This window comes from Dipteris shenzhenensis, chromosome 21, assembly GCF_047967505.1.
Source record: "Dipteris shenzhenensis isolate YYH24624 ecotype China chromosome 21, Dip_SZ_1.0, whole genome shotgun sequence".
In the NCBI taxonomy this organism is placed as follows: Eukaryota; Viridiplantae; Streptophyta; class Polypodiopsida; order Gleicheniales; family Dipteridaceae; genus Dipteris; species Dipteris shenzhenensis.
The window spans coordinates 12,292,622-12,310,770 of NC_141616.1; the positions used below are offsets into that span (position 1 = coordinate 12,292,622).

At 46.5% G+C, this 18,149-nt stretch overlaps 1 protein-coding gene across 5 annotated transcripts in view; it reads left to right on the forward strand.

Moving 5' to 3' along the window:
• LOC147888497 (phosphatidylinositol-3-phosphatase SAC1-like) overlaps positions 1-18,149 on the forward strand; it is a 196,098-nt gene that overhangs the window by 107,198 nt on the left and 70,751 nt on the right. For 4 of the 5 annotated variants that reach the window (XM_087392609.1, XM_087392608.1, XM_087392607.1 and 1 more), the window contains 2 exons: positions 7,750-7,883; positions 7,993-8,127. In XM_087392609.1, coding sequence (XP_087248735.1) covers positions 7,750-7,883; positions 7,993-8,127 — 269 coding nt within the window. The remainder of the gene's footprint in view (positions 1-7,749; positions 7,884-7,992; positions 8,128-18,149) is intronic. The other variant, XM_087392610.1, reaches the window with a different exon arrangement.

An 18,149-nucleotide genomic window follows, 5' to 3' on the forward strand; every position in this document is an offset into this window, starting at 1 on the left:
TAGTTCGATGTAGTTCATAAGGAGAAGTCTTAGTGTCGAAGTTTGATTGTCATTCTAGAGTTATATTTTGTCATTTTATGTGAGTTTCTTGTCATTTTATGCAGCGCTACTTGCATGGTTTATACAGGATAATTGAGAGCCAAACCAACAGGGACACCTATGCTTGAGACAGTGCCTCGCCAATGAATCTATGTACCCTTAGTCTTATCTACTCCTTGAAGCTAGTCAACGGCTATAGTTATTTCAATTATTTCAATCCGCAAGGTGCATTTGCGAGTGCCTCATAAATCCCGAGTGATAGTATACTCTGACGGACAAGTCCCTAAAGACTCTCCAAGTGTCCACAATGGAGGCGGGCCTCCTCTCCCTTGCATATGTCCCCAGTAGCCAAAGAGCTCATTCCACATAATGGGTTTCTCTCTTATCTTGAGTTCAAAGTAGCAATGTGTGTGAGGGATGTTTTGAGATGTTACCACGCTTTGATGACTGTTGCCAAGAGTGGAATCTGTGCTTTGAGCTGTTGCTAGGCTTTGATAATCACTACCAAGAGAGGAGGGAGAGGAGGAAAAGAGTCTAATTCGGGCATCTAGGAAAATCCATCTCGTATTCAACATCCTATCGCTGCCTTTGTAGGGAGTGCACATGTGGATGTACTGAGTGAAAATTATTTCCAAGTTGGAAGGAGTCCTCTAACAACTAGCTTGCCTAGCAAGGCTCTGCACTGGAGATGATAGTACTCTAGGCCACTCTAGCCCTCACATCATGTGTACCATCAGATCTGGACCAATGATAACTCTAGACCAATCTCCAATTGGCCAATATAGGAAGGTGAACGCAACCTCAATGTACAAAGTAGAGGCTAATCAAACTTGATTCACCACAAGGGCTTTCACTAGATATACACATTCTACTTTGAAAGCTCCTCATCCATGCACATGGTGTCCGGTATCCTAACTCTGATAGATGATGCTTTTCATATCACTTTCTTGATGAAGAGGACAATGAGAAGGTGGTCGAATGTCTCTATTTAGTGGCTTGCTAAAGGAATTGCAATCTGCTCTATCTAGAGCTTAGCCATCGATGTAAAATTGGTCAACCTTGGCATGAATAGTCCCTCTAAGTCTAGTGTTACACCAAGAGGACAACAAGAAGGTGGGCAAATGTAGTGGTACCTACTGAAAGAATTACAGCCTCCTCTATCTGGAGCTCAATCATCATCGATGTAAAAAGTGGTCAATCTTTGCATGAATAGTCCGTTTGAGAAGGACGATGAGGAAATTGGAGGAGGGAGGAAGGAAATGGTGTGTGTGTGTGTTTGCTGGGGGGCGGGGGGGAGGAAAAGGCATCAAAAACTTTAGCTGGTCACATTTATTCTTGCATGAGAAAGAATTCTGTGTGAGACCCATTAATTACTAGTAAATCACGCAAGATAGGAGCACAAGAATGCTTGTGATTACTTCTAAATTGACGAAGTTCTAGCATAATTACTGGCTCTGTCTGAGGTACCCCTTTTGGAGGTGTTGCCGGAGGCCAAAGGCCACTGATGTGAGAAGGGCGTACGGGTGTCATAAGCTCTAATGCAGTGGATCGTGCTATATGAGTGCATTTTGCAGGGATGTGCTGGTGTCGTAGGTTGTAAGGAAGTGGATTGCGTTGTATGAGTGCACTATGCAAGGTGACAATCACGTTGGGAAGGGAAGCCCAGAGGATGAACACAAGGAGAAACAATCATCATGTGCACCAGAGTCGTGAACAACTACATATGCTAGGGAAATAGAAATGACAAGAGTGACCGGGCTAGCCGAAGTAGAGAAGTCAATGAAATGGACAACCGAAGTCAGGTCACAAGAGGTGGCCATATCTGTCGTGTGTAGAGCCACATGATTGAAAAAGATCAAAAGTATATTGTCCAGTAACAAGCTAGTACAAGTACTCGTGAGCACTGCCCTTATAGGGACGAGTTGTGAGAGAGAGAGAGAGAGAGAGAGAGAAGGGGGGGGGGGTGAGGGGGGACGAGTTGATTTTGGGGAGGAGGAAAGAGGGGGGGAGAAAGAAAGAAAGAAATAAATTTTATTAGAGTCTTCGGAAGACCAATGGGTCTATGAGACTGAAAGAAAACCTGATACAAATCCCAGTAAGGGTGGAGCTACTAAAACGAGCATCATCACCCGTGCTGAATCCTAAGTCTGATCATACATAATCAAATACATCTGGGTATGACAGTGAAAAGAAAAAAGACTGGAGCAGAACGTAATCCTCCGTATGTCATGTCACCCTGGCTGGTGCATAGCCGGTGATGGGGCGCTGGCGTCCGTCAAGGGGTCCCATTCGTCTCGGTCTCTTGGAGGAAGCTCGACGCAAGACCAAAGCCACCATGACTCTCGTGGGATGTATCCCGGGTCTAAACAATGACGGGAGGTCTCCCAGAGTGATCTGTGTGCCCCCTCGATGTCTCGTGTGTCCTGCTGTAGTCGTCGGGTCGGGGTCTCTGTCACGTCTGCGGCTAGAGACTGGACGATCAATGTCACTTGATGGGAATAACTCTATGATCCTGCTCTGAGAGGTGTTTGATGGTGTGGCCAAGCCCCGTCGCCTGAGTAAGTACTCTTTGTGTCGGAACCCCTCGTGAATGAAGGCCGCGAGGCATCTCTGATCTGGGTAGGCCATGAATCTGGAAAGGAGCCCGGAGCCGTCTCTAAAGAGACAGTGGTAGCGGCCTCGAATCTCGTAGTACACTGGGCACCTAAAAATAAAATGCTCCTCTGACTCACCCTCCTGATAGTCACACAATATGCATATGTGATGCTCCCTAGGGATCCCCTCTGCTCTGCTGCTCTCTATGCGGAGGCGGTGTGATGATACCCAAAATTGTCCGATGGAGATCCGTAGTGAGTGAGGCATATGAAGCTCAATGTACCCTGGTGGTGTGATGAATCCCTCCTCCGAAATACGAAGACAGTGATCTCTGTAGAAACTCAACTTCACTAGAAGCTCCCTCGACTCCAAACAGGTCCTAAAGGTGTGTAGCTGCAGGAGATCCTCTCGAATGACCTGGTTGGTGTGTGGCCCGATCGGGATGGTGGATGAGAGTACCGGAGGGGCATCTAAACTGTACTGAAAAGGAGGTATCCTATCGATGTGAAACCCTAGTCTCACAAGCCATCTATGAGTCCGTGCATACCAACATCACTCGTCTCCCTCTACTGCCAACCTCATGGAGGAATCGAGAGCTAACCATGGCAGCCTCTGTCTCCCTGATTTGCAATCCCCATATGATCTAACCTGGTGTAGATATGTGATGGTCTGAAAGGCTGCATCTAGCTGGAGTGGAGAAGCACCAAACTCGGCCTGAATGATGTAATGTGGTACAGATGGTATCCCCCAGATCATCCGTGAGAGCATGAGGATCTGCAAGCGCTCCACCTGTGTCCACTCTATCTCTGACATGTCAGGTCCCCAACAAGGGCTACCATACATACCAGCTAGTCGGACCAAGGAGTCAAAGAGAAGAGCCTTGGTCCAAGGGTCCTGAAAGTGTGAGTGGAAGCACTCTCTCTCTAGCCGAGCCAATGAGGCGTATCCTCTGCTCAGTTTGGCCTACATCACTGGTCTCATCGTGAAGATTGGGCCAGAGAAGATGACCCCCAAGTAAGTGTATGAGGATACGATCTCAACTGGTGACCCACCGAAAGTAAACTGCTTCCGTTGCATGATTGCTCGAGAGGTGTTAAAGATCATGACCTTGGTCTTGCCAAGGTTGACCTCCAAATCATGGGATAGACAAAAAACCTGCAGTGCATCCAGGTGTCGCTGGAGCCTCTCGAGTGTGGACGACAAGAGTGCCATGTCATCTGCATAAAGAAGAATCCTAATGATGATCTCGGCAAGTGAGCAACCGGTCCCTCCAAACGCCCCCATGAAAGTCTCTAGCTCATCAATGTAGAGGCCAAACAGGGTTGGTGATAAGAGACAACCATGTTTGACCCCTATAGTACTTAAGATCTCATCTGTCCAACATGTGCCTATCCGAACTCGGCCTGAGACTCTCTCATAAAGTGCCATGACTACCTAGATGATCTCCTGATCAAATCCCAGTGTCTGTAGGCGTATGATGAGACGAGCTCAAGGTACTGAGTCAAAGGCTTTGCGGAAATCCACAAAGTAGCAATATACCCTCTCCTTCCATGATCTAGCCTCCTCAATGACACTCCTAAGTGTGAGTATGCGATCCATAGTCCCATGGTCTCGCATGAAACTGGCTTGACCCTCTACTCTGAGCCCTCTCATCTCTGCGAACAGGCTGACCGACGCATCCAATATAGCTGCATAGATCTTGGACATCACATGTCCAATCATGATAGTCATGTAGTTACTCGGGTCCATGGGATCCCCTGCCTTGTGGATGGGGGTGATGGTGTTGAGTGTCCAAGTGCGGGGAAAGTCAAGGCAAACGATGTCATTGAATAGCTTTGCTAGGATCGGGGGGCTAAAGTGTCAATCCCATATGTGGTTAACTCAGTGCATAGCCCCTCGTGATCCTTAGCTCAGCCATTGTGCAGTTTCAATGTCGCGTCCTTGACCCCCCCTCTGGTGAACGTGCAAGTGGTGGGACGAGGTGTGTGTATGAGATCTGGAGTGGGCTGGTGTGGGACATCATAAAGATGGTGTGCATGCGTGTGCCAGACTCTCGTGTCGGTGAGGGGTGATGGAGACCTACGCTCAAGGAATCTCCGCCTTCTCCTCATTTCGACAAGATGTACAAGATATTCAGCAGCTCCTCCTCATTTCGATGAAGAAATGCTTGCTTCTTCCGATGTACGAGACGTCGGTACTTGCGTACCATGTCTGGTGTGTTCGGGAGGTGACATCTGGTTTTAAGTCAGAGCTGTCGGCTATAAGCCTTGCACTCCTCATCGTACCAATTGTTGCTGGGTACAGAACCAAGAGGTGGTGGTCTAGTGGACCATGTGGTGTGGGGAAAGATTTGGAGGGCAGCCTCGTGGAGTGTGCGACTAATCAGGGCAGCACGGTCCTCTATGAGTGGTATGTGATCGATGTAGATTAGGAGTTTGTTTAGGCGTCCAGAGTAGGCTAGGGAGAGGTTGTGATCAAAGTGTATGTCGTGGTAGGTGTCGTGCTTCCTATGTGGTGTGTGTGGTGTGGCTAAGCATGGGGAGGCGATAGTGAAGAATAGATATGTGTGGTCAACTCCTGGAGGGAGTGGTGCTACAGTGAAGTCAGTGATACATGAAGTGAAGGTAGGGGATCCCATGATGTAATCTACTACACTAGTGCCCCCCCCGTGTGGGAAGCAAGTAAAACCACTTGAGAAGGGCCATAGGTCAAGCCCGTTGTAGATGATGAGATCATGCATCCTGCCCAGATCAAGGAGCGCGTGTCCATATGGTGTAACAGGCCCGTGTCGGTCCAATGAGGTCCTGGTCATACCTACTCCGTCTAGGTCCATGTCTGGTAGCATGATAGAGTTGTCTCGGAAGTCCAGGAGTGGTGCCTAGCGCGTGCTCGTCCTGGCGTTGAAGTCCCCAACAAGGAGAACTTCCCTGCGGGCTGAAAGGTTTGTTATATCCTAATGTAAGGGTGCATATGGCGATGTCTCACCCTCCTCTCGTGCCACTCTGGTGAAGTGGGATGTGTCTGGCGGGAAGTAGCATATTGCTGTGAAAAGGTCACCGGTGTCTATGCGTCGAACCTGGATCCACATGAATCGGGAGTGTGCGTCCTTCCTCTCAATGGAGATGGCTCCAGCAAGGGAAGACCTGTACAATACTGCGACCCCGCCTGATCCTTGGACTCCTCCTGTATCCCTCGTCTCATCCCTGAAGGCTGACTCCCATGTGTAGCCACTGACTATCGGTAGTGGAGCTCTAGGCTCTGGTGTGTCTCCGTGTAAAAGACTATGTCTCGTCCTGTATAAGACTCCGAGAAGTTCCCTGGGTCCGACCATAAGGTACCATCACGGTTCCAAATGGTGCAGGCTAGGGTCTCAGAAACCTGAGTCTCATAGGTCCCGTCCCCCTAGGGGGTACGGGTGGGAGCCCGACGGGTGCCGGTCAACAACCTACCATCTCGGACCATGGCCCATTTCCCCTCCTTATGGGCAACATCCCGCTGCTGCAGAAGAACTCGTCGCTCAATCTGTAGTGGTGTCAAATCCTCATCCATGGACAGGGTGGGATGCTCTCGTTGTGGAAGGATATTTCAGATTATATTCAATGGATGATGAGGGCAAGGTTCCTCATGATGGCATGCACCATGCCCACACTTGGTTAAAGTTGAGGGCTTCATCTTGGAAGCCCTACACATGAGCATCTTTCAAAGACCTCATGGGTGTCATGGTTAGAAGTAAATTACAGCGATACAGCCCAGAGCTGAAGGCCTTAAGGTAGGACTGAAAATCCTTGGAATGCTGAGGAAGCACAAGCACTGCTGAAAGTGTTAAAGAGCCTGAGTACAGCAGCTATAATGAGAATGATTTTCAATTCCTAGCATATGGGCAGTTGAAAAATGCAATGCAACAACAACTCCTCAAAGCTGCCTTGCAAGGTATATGGCAAAACAATGAATGCTTCCGACATGGGGAAAAGTGGGCAGCAAGGCACGGAGAGGTCCCCAAAATAGTTGTCTTGGGGAGAGCCAATCTGAGGTGGGATCAACACTTACATGACCCCGGTGGTGCCACAACTTATGGGGACAAGGACTATCTTATTTTCCCTTTGACCCGAGCGGCATATGTTTCACCGTTTTGCAGTAACAAGGATCCTTTGTTTCCAGCCACCACTTGCAGTTTTGAGGGCAAAATTATATTGAGCAGGGATGGTTGTAATGAAGGCCAAGATCAGGCCAAGTTAGTAAGGGTGATTTGGCCTAGGGGATTTTCAGGCCTAGAGGGGGGTAAAAAGGAGATATAGTAGAGGGAGGCTATATAAGTCCACCTCCACACCTTTGTATGCACCTTTTGATGTGACATCTAATCCTATCTACTCTCCCTTCCTCCTTCCTGCCTACGCTCACACTCTCTCTCCTCCCTCTCTCTATCTCTCTATCCCCTCATCCTTCTCTCTCTTCCTCTCTCCTTCCCCTCCTCTCTTCTCCTCCCTTCCTTCTGCTATTCTCTCCCCATCGCCAAATCTGCCCTTCCCCCTTGTTAATATTGGATATGGCATAAATTCATATATATTAATAGAATGGAGCATGTGGGTCCTTGTAAAAGTTTATTCTTGACAAAACAAACACTTTTTTTTAAAATGTAAAGGGACGCCAATAGCATATAGGGGTTCAAATCTTCTATATGAAGTCTTCTAAAGTCTTATTCATGCAGTCTTCTAAGGTGAAAAAGGAAGATTTCAATTAAGTTTTCAATACTGATCTGCATTAGATTGCAATTTATTGTTTGAATGATATGCTGTGCCGATTTCTATGGCTTGGAGGGATCTACACACCGCATGTCTTCTCTTTCTTTAATAATAACTCAACATCCAATTGCATTACCTTGATTCCCCTTCTAAAGACAAGGTCAAATTTTTTATTGTTGGTGAGTCCCTATCATAAGGGGAGATATGATAGCTTTATATTGAAGTGTCTTTTTTGGCTATATTTTGATATGTCTACATAGGAAAAAATTATCTGCCGGATGTTAGATGTGAGAGTACTAATTCATTTTTGTAACACACTTCTTCTAACTCAATAGACCTGTTGGATCTGCTGATTTCATGTTCATATGTTTCACAGACCATGGAGAAGAGACCACGTGAAACGGTTCTTTGTCGGGAGTTTGCCAATGCAGTTGCACAGTTAAATGCCACTCTTCCTAAAGAAAAATGCATCAAATTTGTACAATGGGACTTTCATAAATTTGCTAAGAGGTAAATTGCTCTGGTGAGGTTGGGTTAGAATCTGTGAAACTAGGGTATGAAGGAATTCGAGCAGTTTCTACTAGCCTTGGCTACAATGTCTTTTTTGTTGGCATCACAGTGCTTCTACAAACGTGTTGGAAGTCCTTGGAACCATAGTCAGTGATGCACTGAATCAAGTGGGATTCTACCTTAGCAACAAACCAAGTCATCTCAAACGCTGTGAAAAGGAAGATTTGTTAGAACTTGTTGCAAAGTAGGTATACTTGTTGTTTTTCGAAATTACATAGAATTAGAGAAATAAAACAAGCAAGTGCTGAATGATGTGGAATCCTTTGACAAAGTCCCAAAGCAGTTACACAACAAGGAGTGAAAAAATAAATCCCAAAAGCAGTTATGCAAGAGGGAGTGCAAGGTTTAATATCTCCATCTTAGAGATGTTATCAAAATTCTATTAGTATCCTCATGCTCTTTGTCGGTGATTATCAAAATTCTTCCTGAATCACATTGCATCTGCACCAGTTAAATCAGAAACTAGATTTGCCAAAGAGTCTGTTATGTTATCTGAAATTATCAGGACATGTCACACACATCCTTGTCCAAGACTGCCAAGGAAATCTCTTCTATCCAGCTTGATGTTGATAGTACAAATGAGTCAACCATTCTCCCACATGACAAAAAACCCCTAAGAAATGATGATTCTCTTTGCCTTAAATACGTTCAACAGCCTGAAAATGCAGAGCTAGATGTGACTTTTGACCACAAGACAAGTAATAGTGTTTCTCTCTCTTTTCAACAGTCTACCATCGTCACCAACCACACAAACCTCCAATATATCATTAGGGTACTTCACATCATAATTTGAGTGGCCACCAAGCTAGGTGGGAAAAACTCATGCAGGAATTTCATATGGACATTCACTACCAAAGAAGGAAGGATAGTAAAGTTATTGATGCATTGTCACGCATTATGCATAATATTGGTTTCACAAGCACTCTAATGACTAAAGAAACACAAATAGTGGACAAGCATGTCCATAGCCTTTGGCCTAAGGGTGTTGTGATAAAACCTGTGGTTATAGACGACCCATCTAGGGAAGGCCATACATATGCAAGATATACCATAGATGATGGTATGCTTAAAATAAATGGCAAGGTCGTATTCGAAACAATCTCCGGCAAAATATCTTCCAGCCAAAGATGAAAAATCATATTCATGAATATGTCACACGATGTTTTCGGTGTCAGGTGAGTAAGGTAGAATGGATGAAGGCATTTGGCTTGTTACAACCATTGGAAATACCATCAAGGAGATGGGAGAGCATTTCCATGGAGTTTATAGTTGATTGGCCACAGACACAAGGCGGGTATGATTCTATCCTTGTGGTGGTTGATCTTGCCAAGATGGCTCACTTCATTCCCACTAAAGAGTCAGTAAGTTCCTCCCGCAAGGTAGCGGATTTGTTTTTAAGTAACATACACAATGCACATACACAAAGGTTTGATGTAGAGAGAGAGGGGGAGTGACAAGGGGTGGAAAGAGAAGGTGAGATGTAAGAGAGAAGGTGGAGTGACAAGGAATGGAAAGAGAAGGTCTGGTATAGAGAGAGAGGGGGAGTGACAAGGGGTGGAAAGAGAACTAGTTCTGACTTTGCAAATTAGCTAACTTTTGAATATTAATGTCTTCCCCGAGATATTGCTGCATTCCATAACTTTCCATCGAGTTGATTTTCTGTTTGTAGAATTGCATTTTTGTCGTGGGGTTTTGCCATAGTTTTTGTAGCATTCTCTATGTCACTCTCTCTCTGATCTTACATGCATCTTCTGGTATGTTAGCAACTGTTATAGTCCATGATTCCATCCACTTCATGCCCTCTTTATGCCATCCCATGATTTGCATACCTTCCATTGCTGTAGAGAGGATTTGATGTAGAGGGAGAGAGGGAGGGACAAGGGTGGAAAGAGAAGGTGCAATGTAAGAGAGAAAATGGAGTGACAAGGCGTGGAAAGAGAAGGTGCAATATAAGAGAGAGAAGGTGGGTGGAAAGATAAGGCCTTATGTGGATAGAGAGAGGGGAAGTGACAAAGGGTGGAAAGAGAAGGTGCGATGTAAGAGAGAGAAGGTGGAGTGACAAGGGGTGGAAAGAGAAGGAAGGATGTAGAGAGAGAGGGGGTTGACAAGGGGTGGAAAGAGGAGGGGTGTTAGCTTTTGTAATAGAATTGCTTATCACTCACACATAGTCTGTCTCTCACATAAAATGATATCAAATGATACAGCTCTCTTTCACAACACTCTCGGTACTCAAAGTAGTTTGTAATATTGTAAAACAACCAAAATTCTTTATTGTAAAGGACGCGAAGACTCAGGTCACAGACTCAAAACCTTGGCTCACCTCTATGGAGGATTTTTGCTAGATACAAGATCATGACTAACATCAACTCAACTGAGAAGACCTAGACCTAGACTCACGATTTCATGCTACGAGCAAGCTGAGCTAGTCTGGCTACGAACCTTGAAATCGACTCTCATTGGAGAGGCGAGAGTTTGGACAAAGACAGAAAAACAAGTCGCTCTAATTGCTCATATATCTGCTGATCACGTCGAGAAGAGTCGGTTTCTACCTATGCGAAGGATCACGACACCATGCAACACGTAGAGGCAAACCAGGAGCTGATTCATCAATCAACGAAGGTAAGTGCCACGTAGCTGCCATGCATTGGCCAGCCTTCCATTACTTGCCTGGCCCAATCAACAATCATCAACCAGCCTAGTCTAGTCATGACGACGACCAATAGAAACCTCCCCATGAGGATGTCTTTCCAAAAAATCCCTCCCTTGGTCAAAAGAGCGGAGAGGAAGCTGCAGGCGGGTGGAGGGAGCCATAGGCGGAGGGGGAGCAGCAGGAGGTCGGAGGGGCTGCAGGGGGAGAGGAGGGGGGGCGGAGCTGCAGCAGCTGCAGTAGCGGGCAGAGGGGCTACAGGAACGAGAGAGAAGAAAAAGAAAGAAATTTTATTAGAGTCTTCGGAAGACCGATGGGTCTATGAGACTGAAAGAAAACCTGATACAAATCACAGTTTGTAGTAGCAGCAGCGGGGGAGAGAGAGAGAGAGAGAAAGAAAGAAAGAAGAAAGAAATTTTATTAAAGGTCCACGGAAGGCCATACATGGCCTATGGGACACAAAATCATCCGAAAGGAAAATACATCATCAACGATGCGCCAACTAGGTGGCCTCATCGTAATACTGCTAAGATGCCAAAAATGGCTACAAAAATCCTAGATACAAAATGAAATAAAATAGAGTACCAAAAATGCCTAGATACAAAATGTAAAATATGAAATATGAGGAACATCGTCTTCCCTAAGGGGTCTGTGATCCAAAGAAATGATGGAAGTCATGGCCATCGACCATGCCTCCTGCCATGAGTGTGAAGATCTGGGCAAGTGTCAAATGGGTTGCTGGCAGTGCCACGTCTCCATGGAGCAATCTCCTCCGAAAATCTGCCATCATCCTCCGTCGTCTAGAAATAAAGCGACGGGTACGGCCTCTGTGTAAGATCATCCTGCGGTGCTGCCGGATCATGTCATATGTACATCCTCGGGGTGGAACCATCGGTGCTCTCTGGCAAGATGGGCTATCTCTGTGCTCATGGTCCTGCGCCTCGTCCTGCTCCTCATGAATAACTAGGTCTCTGGCAGGGATGCGACGGTGCTCTCTGAGGAATCTCTCTCTGTATCTGGTGATCTCCCTGATGAACAACGCTAAGCAATACTGATCCTCATACTCCATAATCCGAGAGAGAGGTCCAAATCCGTGCCCAAATAAACAGTGAAATCTGCCACGGATCTCATAATATAAAGGGCATCTGCAAACAAAGTGCTCCTCAGTCTCCACCTCCCCCATAGTGCAACAAGGGCATATCCTAGTCTCTCGCCTGGGTCTATGTCCGGTAGTTGTACGACGCATCCTGCCGGCCTCAACGTCTAATCTGTGGGAAGATACCCTGAGCTGGCCCAAGGCAATCCTGAGTGAGTGCGACATATGAACGCCGATATATCCTGGGGATATGATGAAGCCATCCTCTGAAATCCTGAGAAAATGGTCACGATATGTGGCCATCTTCGTAGGAAGCTCCGTGGGATGAACCCAAGTGCGAAACGTGTGTAGCTGCAACAAATCTGCCCTGATAACCTGGCTGAGCTCATGTCGAGTGAGAGGGAGGCGAGGGGCATCTATGCTGTATCGAAATGGTGGCAGCCTATCCATATCCAAGCCCAGCGAGGTGAGCCATGTGGAGAGTGTGTGGTACCAACAAAAAGTATGACCTCTCTCCGCTAACATCTGCGAGGATGTCAGTGCTAGCCACGGTAATCGTGCTCTGCCTGCTGCTGAGTCTCCGAGCGCCCTGATCCTATGCAAGTATGTAACTGACTGAAATGCTGCATCTAGCGCTAGGGGTGTAGCTCCGAACTCTGCGAACGTAATCTGATGCGGTACCGTGGGCTTCGCTCTGATCAATCTGGAGAACATGATGATCTGTAACCTCTCTACTCGTCTCCAATCTGCAACACTGAGATCTCCTGCCCAAAAGGGGCTAGCATACATGACTGCAGGTCTCACCAGCGTATCGAAAAGTAAGGACTTCGTGTCGGGATGCTGAAAATGTGACTGTGCACACTGCCTCTCGAGAAGAGCCAAGGCGGCATACCCTCTACTTATCCTATCTCGTGCTGCATGCGTCATGGTGAAGACTGGACCTCTAAATGTGGCACCCAAATATGTATACTCCCTGACTAGCTCCACCTCCTGCCCATCAAATGTGAAAGAGAACTCGCCTCTCCTATAAACCTGGTATGACGTGTTGAAGACCATGACTTTGGTCTTCCCAAGGTTTACAGACAACCCTCTGTCCTGACAAAAGCTGTGGAGTGCATGGAGATGTGCCTGTAAACCCTGCTGGGAGGAAGAAATAAGAACCACGTCATCTGCATAGAGGAGAATCGGTATCGTGGATCCTGCCAGTAAAGAACCTGTACCACCCATCGTCTGTATGTACATCTCTAACTCATCGATATAGAGACCAAAGAGTGTCGGAGACAAAGGACACCCCTGCTTCACCCCTATCGTACTGCGTACTTCCCCCGACAGCCCCGCCCGTGTCCTGACTCTACCTGTGACTCTCTCATACAAGGCCATGATCGCCCATTGAATCTCCCCATTGAATCCCAAGTCACGAAGTCGCTGGAAGAGTTTGAAACGCGGCACAGTGTCAAATGCCTTTCTGAAGTCCACGAAGCAACAATAGAGCCGTTGCTTACGTGACTTCGCCTCCTCAATCAAAGCCCTGAGTGTGAAGATATGATCTAGAGTCGAGTGCTCTGCATGAAATCCTGCCTGCCCTCTAGCTCTCATGCCTGTCGCCTCAGCATGGTCATTTATATGTCCTTCTAGAATGGTCGCATAAATCTTGGCCATGACATGGCCAATCATAATGGTCCTGTAGTTCGACGCCTCCAAAGGATCCCCCGACTTGTGTATGGGTACTATAGTATTTTCTAGCCAACTAGGTGGAAGACCTGTACAAATGGACTCGTTAAAAAGACGGGAGAGGACTGTAGCTAAGGCATCAATCCCATGGATTACATACTCCGCTTGTAATCCATCATGGTCCTTAGCTCTCCCAGTCTTCAAACGATGAGCTGCTGCTCGGACACTATTGGATGAGAATAAGGCAGAGGAGGTGGGTCTAGGCACATGGGATAAGTCGATCTGTGGCTGGTCTAGAATATCATATAAAGTGGAAGTATAGGCAAGCCAAACCTGCGGGTCTGTAAGAGGAGTTTGAGATTTCAAGCGAAGGAATTTCTTCCATAATTCCTTGGAATCACAGCTGAAAAGTAAACTTCTCAGCTCCTCCTCATTCCGGGCTAGAAATTGGCACTTTTTGCGTCGCACCAAACGCTTGTAACTCTTCTTGGTCTCAATGAGGAGGGGAGACTTCTCCTGTGTCTCAAGGCGAAGCTTCCTGCGGAGTTCTTTACACTCCTCATCATACCATCCATTACAAGGCACAAGACCGACTGGTGGAGGACTGGATGTGTGGCAAGTGACAGGGAAGGACTTGTGGGCTGCCGAGATGATGGAGGTATGTACAAGGTCCCACCGATCCTGTGTGGAGGGTAGGGCATCGAGAAGGTGCGGACGGAGAAGACCACTCAGGTGCTGGCTATAAATATCATCAAACTGGTGGTCAAAATGAACCTCATAGTATGGCTGACGCTCATGATGTCTAGAAGGGGGGGCATGAGGAATCTGGGTAAGAATAAAGTGCAGACGTGCATGATCGGCTGAAGGCATAAAAGGGTCGACTGTGAGGTTATGTACAAAAGGGATTAAAGTCGGGGGACCCAAGACATAATCAATGACGCTCGTACCACCACCCGCGAAGGGAAAACATGTGGCTGTGGATGAATGCGGCCACTGTCGAAGTCCATTATAAATGACCATGCCGTGCGATGAGAGAAGCTCCAATAGGCGATGTCCCTGATCTGTCACCTCTACCCCTCTATCTGAAGATAAGCGTGGAAAACTCTCATCTGGGGCAGCTGGAACTAAGACTGGATCCTCAGCAAAGTCCAAAATCTCTGCCTGTCTGTCTGATGTCCTCGCGTTGAAGTCTCCTAAAAGGATGACCTCTCCGCGGCGTGAGTACTCCAATACATCGGCTGACAAATCCTCAAAAGGTGACTGTCCTGGTCCATCTGAGGCATAACGAGACTGTCTCGGGGGAAAGTAGCATACTGCAATAAACAAGTCTCTCAGGGGGGGTCTCCTGATCCGTACCCAAAGATATCTGGCCCGATGGTCTCTCCTCATGACTGTGAGTATCGATCTGAGATGCTCTCTATAAAGAACTGCCACACCGCCATATAGAGAGAGAGAGAGAGAGGGGGGGGGGGGTGATGAGGGGTGGAAAGAGAAGGCCTCATGCAGAGAGAGTGACAAGGGGTGGAAAGAGAAGGGTGATGTAGAGAGAGGGGGGAAGTGACAAGGGGTGGAAAGAGAAGGTGCTATGTAAGAGAGAGAAGGTGGAAAGTTAGCATGCTTGATTGGATGATGTCAGAAGACAAGTTGAAATACAGGATACGAATGCAAATAGTATATACAAGTGTGGGAGGAAATTTCCTTTACTGAAGATTACACTTCTTGACTTGTGACACATTCACTAGGGCATGCAGGAGCTGGCCCTCCAATAAACTCCCCCACTTGAAATAAGCTTGGCTGTAAAAAATGGGCCTATCTAGCCTCTAACAAACTTAGGTTTGTGTTTGAGAAACTTACTTGAATACAGTAGTACCAAATTAGAGACTTTGAACTCATTTTTTATGAGGTTCTTGTCATGCCATGCTTTTTACCTTTTTTACCACACCTCTTGAGCGAAGATTGCCTCACGTCCATTTGGAGAGACAACAGATGGTTGGGGCAGTTTTGCCGTACTGGTGTTCCCTTGAGGATTTTGATGCAGCGTGGCAGCAGGCACCCCAGCTTCTTCCGTGTAGGGCCTGGAGGCCTACTTCAGTCCCTCAATGGGAGTGACCCTGAGATGGATGGAAGGAATCCACCCATGGACAACAAATGTACTATGTTGGCATACCATGGTGGAAAGCAGCCTACAACAAACAAGCATTCATCTTGTAGTAATGTGACTCCAAAAAGGCCTACATTGGGCAATGGGAAGTTAGCCTGGACAAGTGGTCTGCAAGTTGATGCATTCCATTGTCCCTCACCACAATGTCATATTCAAATTCTTGAAAAAGAAGAATCCATTTGCTCAATCCAGGTTTATTCAGTAAGTATTTAAGAGCTTGATGATCAGTGATAACTATAAACTTGTTTCCCAAGAGATAGTGGCGGTACTTGGTCATGGCATAAACCATGCCTAGACCCTCTCTTTTTGTGGTATTGTAATTGCATTCTGGTCCATTAACTTATTGGTTGGCAAAGTAGACATTCAAATCTATCTTGTGGTCCTTACTATGCTGAGCCAATATAGCACCAATCGCCCACCACTAGCGTCCACATGAACATGAAAAATGATATCCAATCTAGTTGTCTAAGAATTGGGGCCTTAACCAAGCGGTTCTTGAGATTATCGAACGCTAGTTGTTGAGGTGTGGATCAAACAAAAGATCGGTCTTGGTGGAGAAGTTCTGTCAGTGCAATAGCGATGTCTGCATAGAAACATATGAACATCCTGTAATATCCCACATGGCCTAAAAAAGACATCACTGGTGTACGAGGAATAGGCAAGGAGATTATCAACTCTACCTTAGCTGGATCTGTAGCCATCCTTCAGCAGAAACAATATGACTAAGAAGAACACCTCTGAGTGCGAGAAAAAAGCACTTGTCAGGATTCAAGCCTAAGTAGACTTCTATGCACTTATCAGAAACCCATCTTAAAATTTTGTAGATGATTATTTTGTATGGCCGGATCAAAATGGGAGGTGGCTTTACCATTAAAAAGAGAGAAGTCATCTAAAAAGACCTCAAGACACTTGCCAATATTCTCCTGGAAGTGTTTTGGTGACAAGTTGTTGAAATGTTGCCGATGCATTACATAAGCCAAAGGGCATCATTTGGTAGGAGTACGTCCCCCATTCAATGACAAATGTGGTCTCTCTAACTCGAACTTGGTTGTACCTGCTATATCCGTCCATGAATGAGTATAGAGCATGACTTTTAGCCCCCCCAAAAGAAGTATAGAGCATGACCAGCCATTGTCTCCAACACTCTTTTAGTGAAGGGAAGGGAAAACCTATCACGTCGTGTAGCAACATTAAAACTCCTATAGTCAACACATACCCACAGTTTGCTGGTCTCTCTTTTGGGCACAATGACAATTCCACTAACGCAATCAAAGTAATCTACTAGGTAGATCAACCTTGCTTGCTCCATTTTTTGTATATCACCTTGGGCTGCCTTGCCATAGTTGGGATTCATGCGGCATGGACCTCTAATCGCTGGATCTGCATCATAAGGATATAAGTCGATGCGGTGCTCCTTGAACTCAGCCAACGCCCCCTTCAGATCCTTGTACGACCAGGCAAAGACATCCACATATTCTTGGAAAAATCCAGTTATTGATGCTAGAAGATAATCATGTTCCCAAATCCAACTAGCTACCTTCAAATGCCGAGGTTGGTCCTCATGAGTCCCAATGTTGGGGTACCTCTAGTTTCGTGCGCCTAATTAACCGGGGCATGCTTGGGGATGTGGGGTTACTTGTCTCACCTATTCCCAATCCTTCATGTGCAGGAGTATCCACGAGGGGAAAGCCCCCCTACACGTCTCGCAAACAAGACGGTGGAAAAGCTATTGGTGTATTCTCTTGCACTCGTTGAGATGTAGAGGCAGCATTTGTGATGTTCTTTTTATGCTGTGGTGACTGTTTGAGCATTCCCTTGTAGGATAGGCCTTCCACCTCATAAGTGGTTCCTAGAAGATCTTCAGTGGGGGGATGATCTGCCTCGGATAAGTAAAGGTCAAGCAAAGTAGGGTTAGCCATGTCGTCTTCTCCATACGAGTGTTCACCACTTGTCTCCCAAAGGCATCAAGCTACAGGTAGTGATCCTCCTCAGGATTAGATGGGTTGGCATTAGTGTCTTCTGAAGTACCGTCAGTGTCCTTTGTACTACCACTAATGTCATATGCAGTACCATTGTAGTACCATCAGCGTCCTCAGTACCATCATCGGTGTTCTCTGCAGTGTCATCAATGTCCTCTATAGTACCATTGGTATTCTTTGCAGTGTCATCAATGTCTTCTACAGTACCATCAATGTCCTTGTCACTATCATCAGCGTCTTGCAATACCATCATTGTCCTCGACACTATCATCAATGTCCTTTGCCTCTGCTTTTGCCGCATTGTCCGTGGTTTGGCATGAGCTATCCATGCCCTGTGTCTCCATTACCATGTCACCATGTCCCCAAGGCATACTCCTGACCTCAACACTTCCTTGTCCAGTATTTGCAGTCATCATTCTTTGATACATGTGGGGATTATTGCAAAGACCAAAAGGCATCCTTTCATAAACTAGTTCATCTAGACCAGGTGCACATGCTTCCAGATTTACTTCTGATGCCATACTTGAAAAACCAAGATGTGCTTCATAATCCTCTTCCTGGTAGTTCTATTGGGAGGTGCCATGCCTTTCCCATAACCATATCTATTTCTAGAGATGTGGATCCCAAGGGCAGCCGAACTTCATCAGTTGAC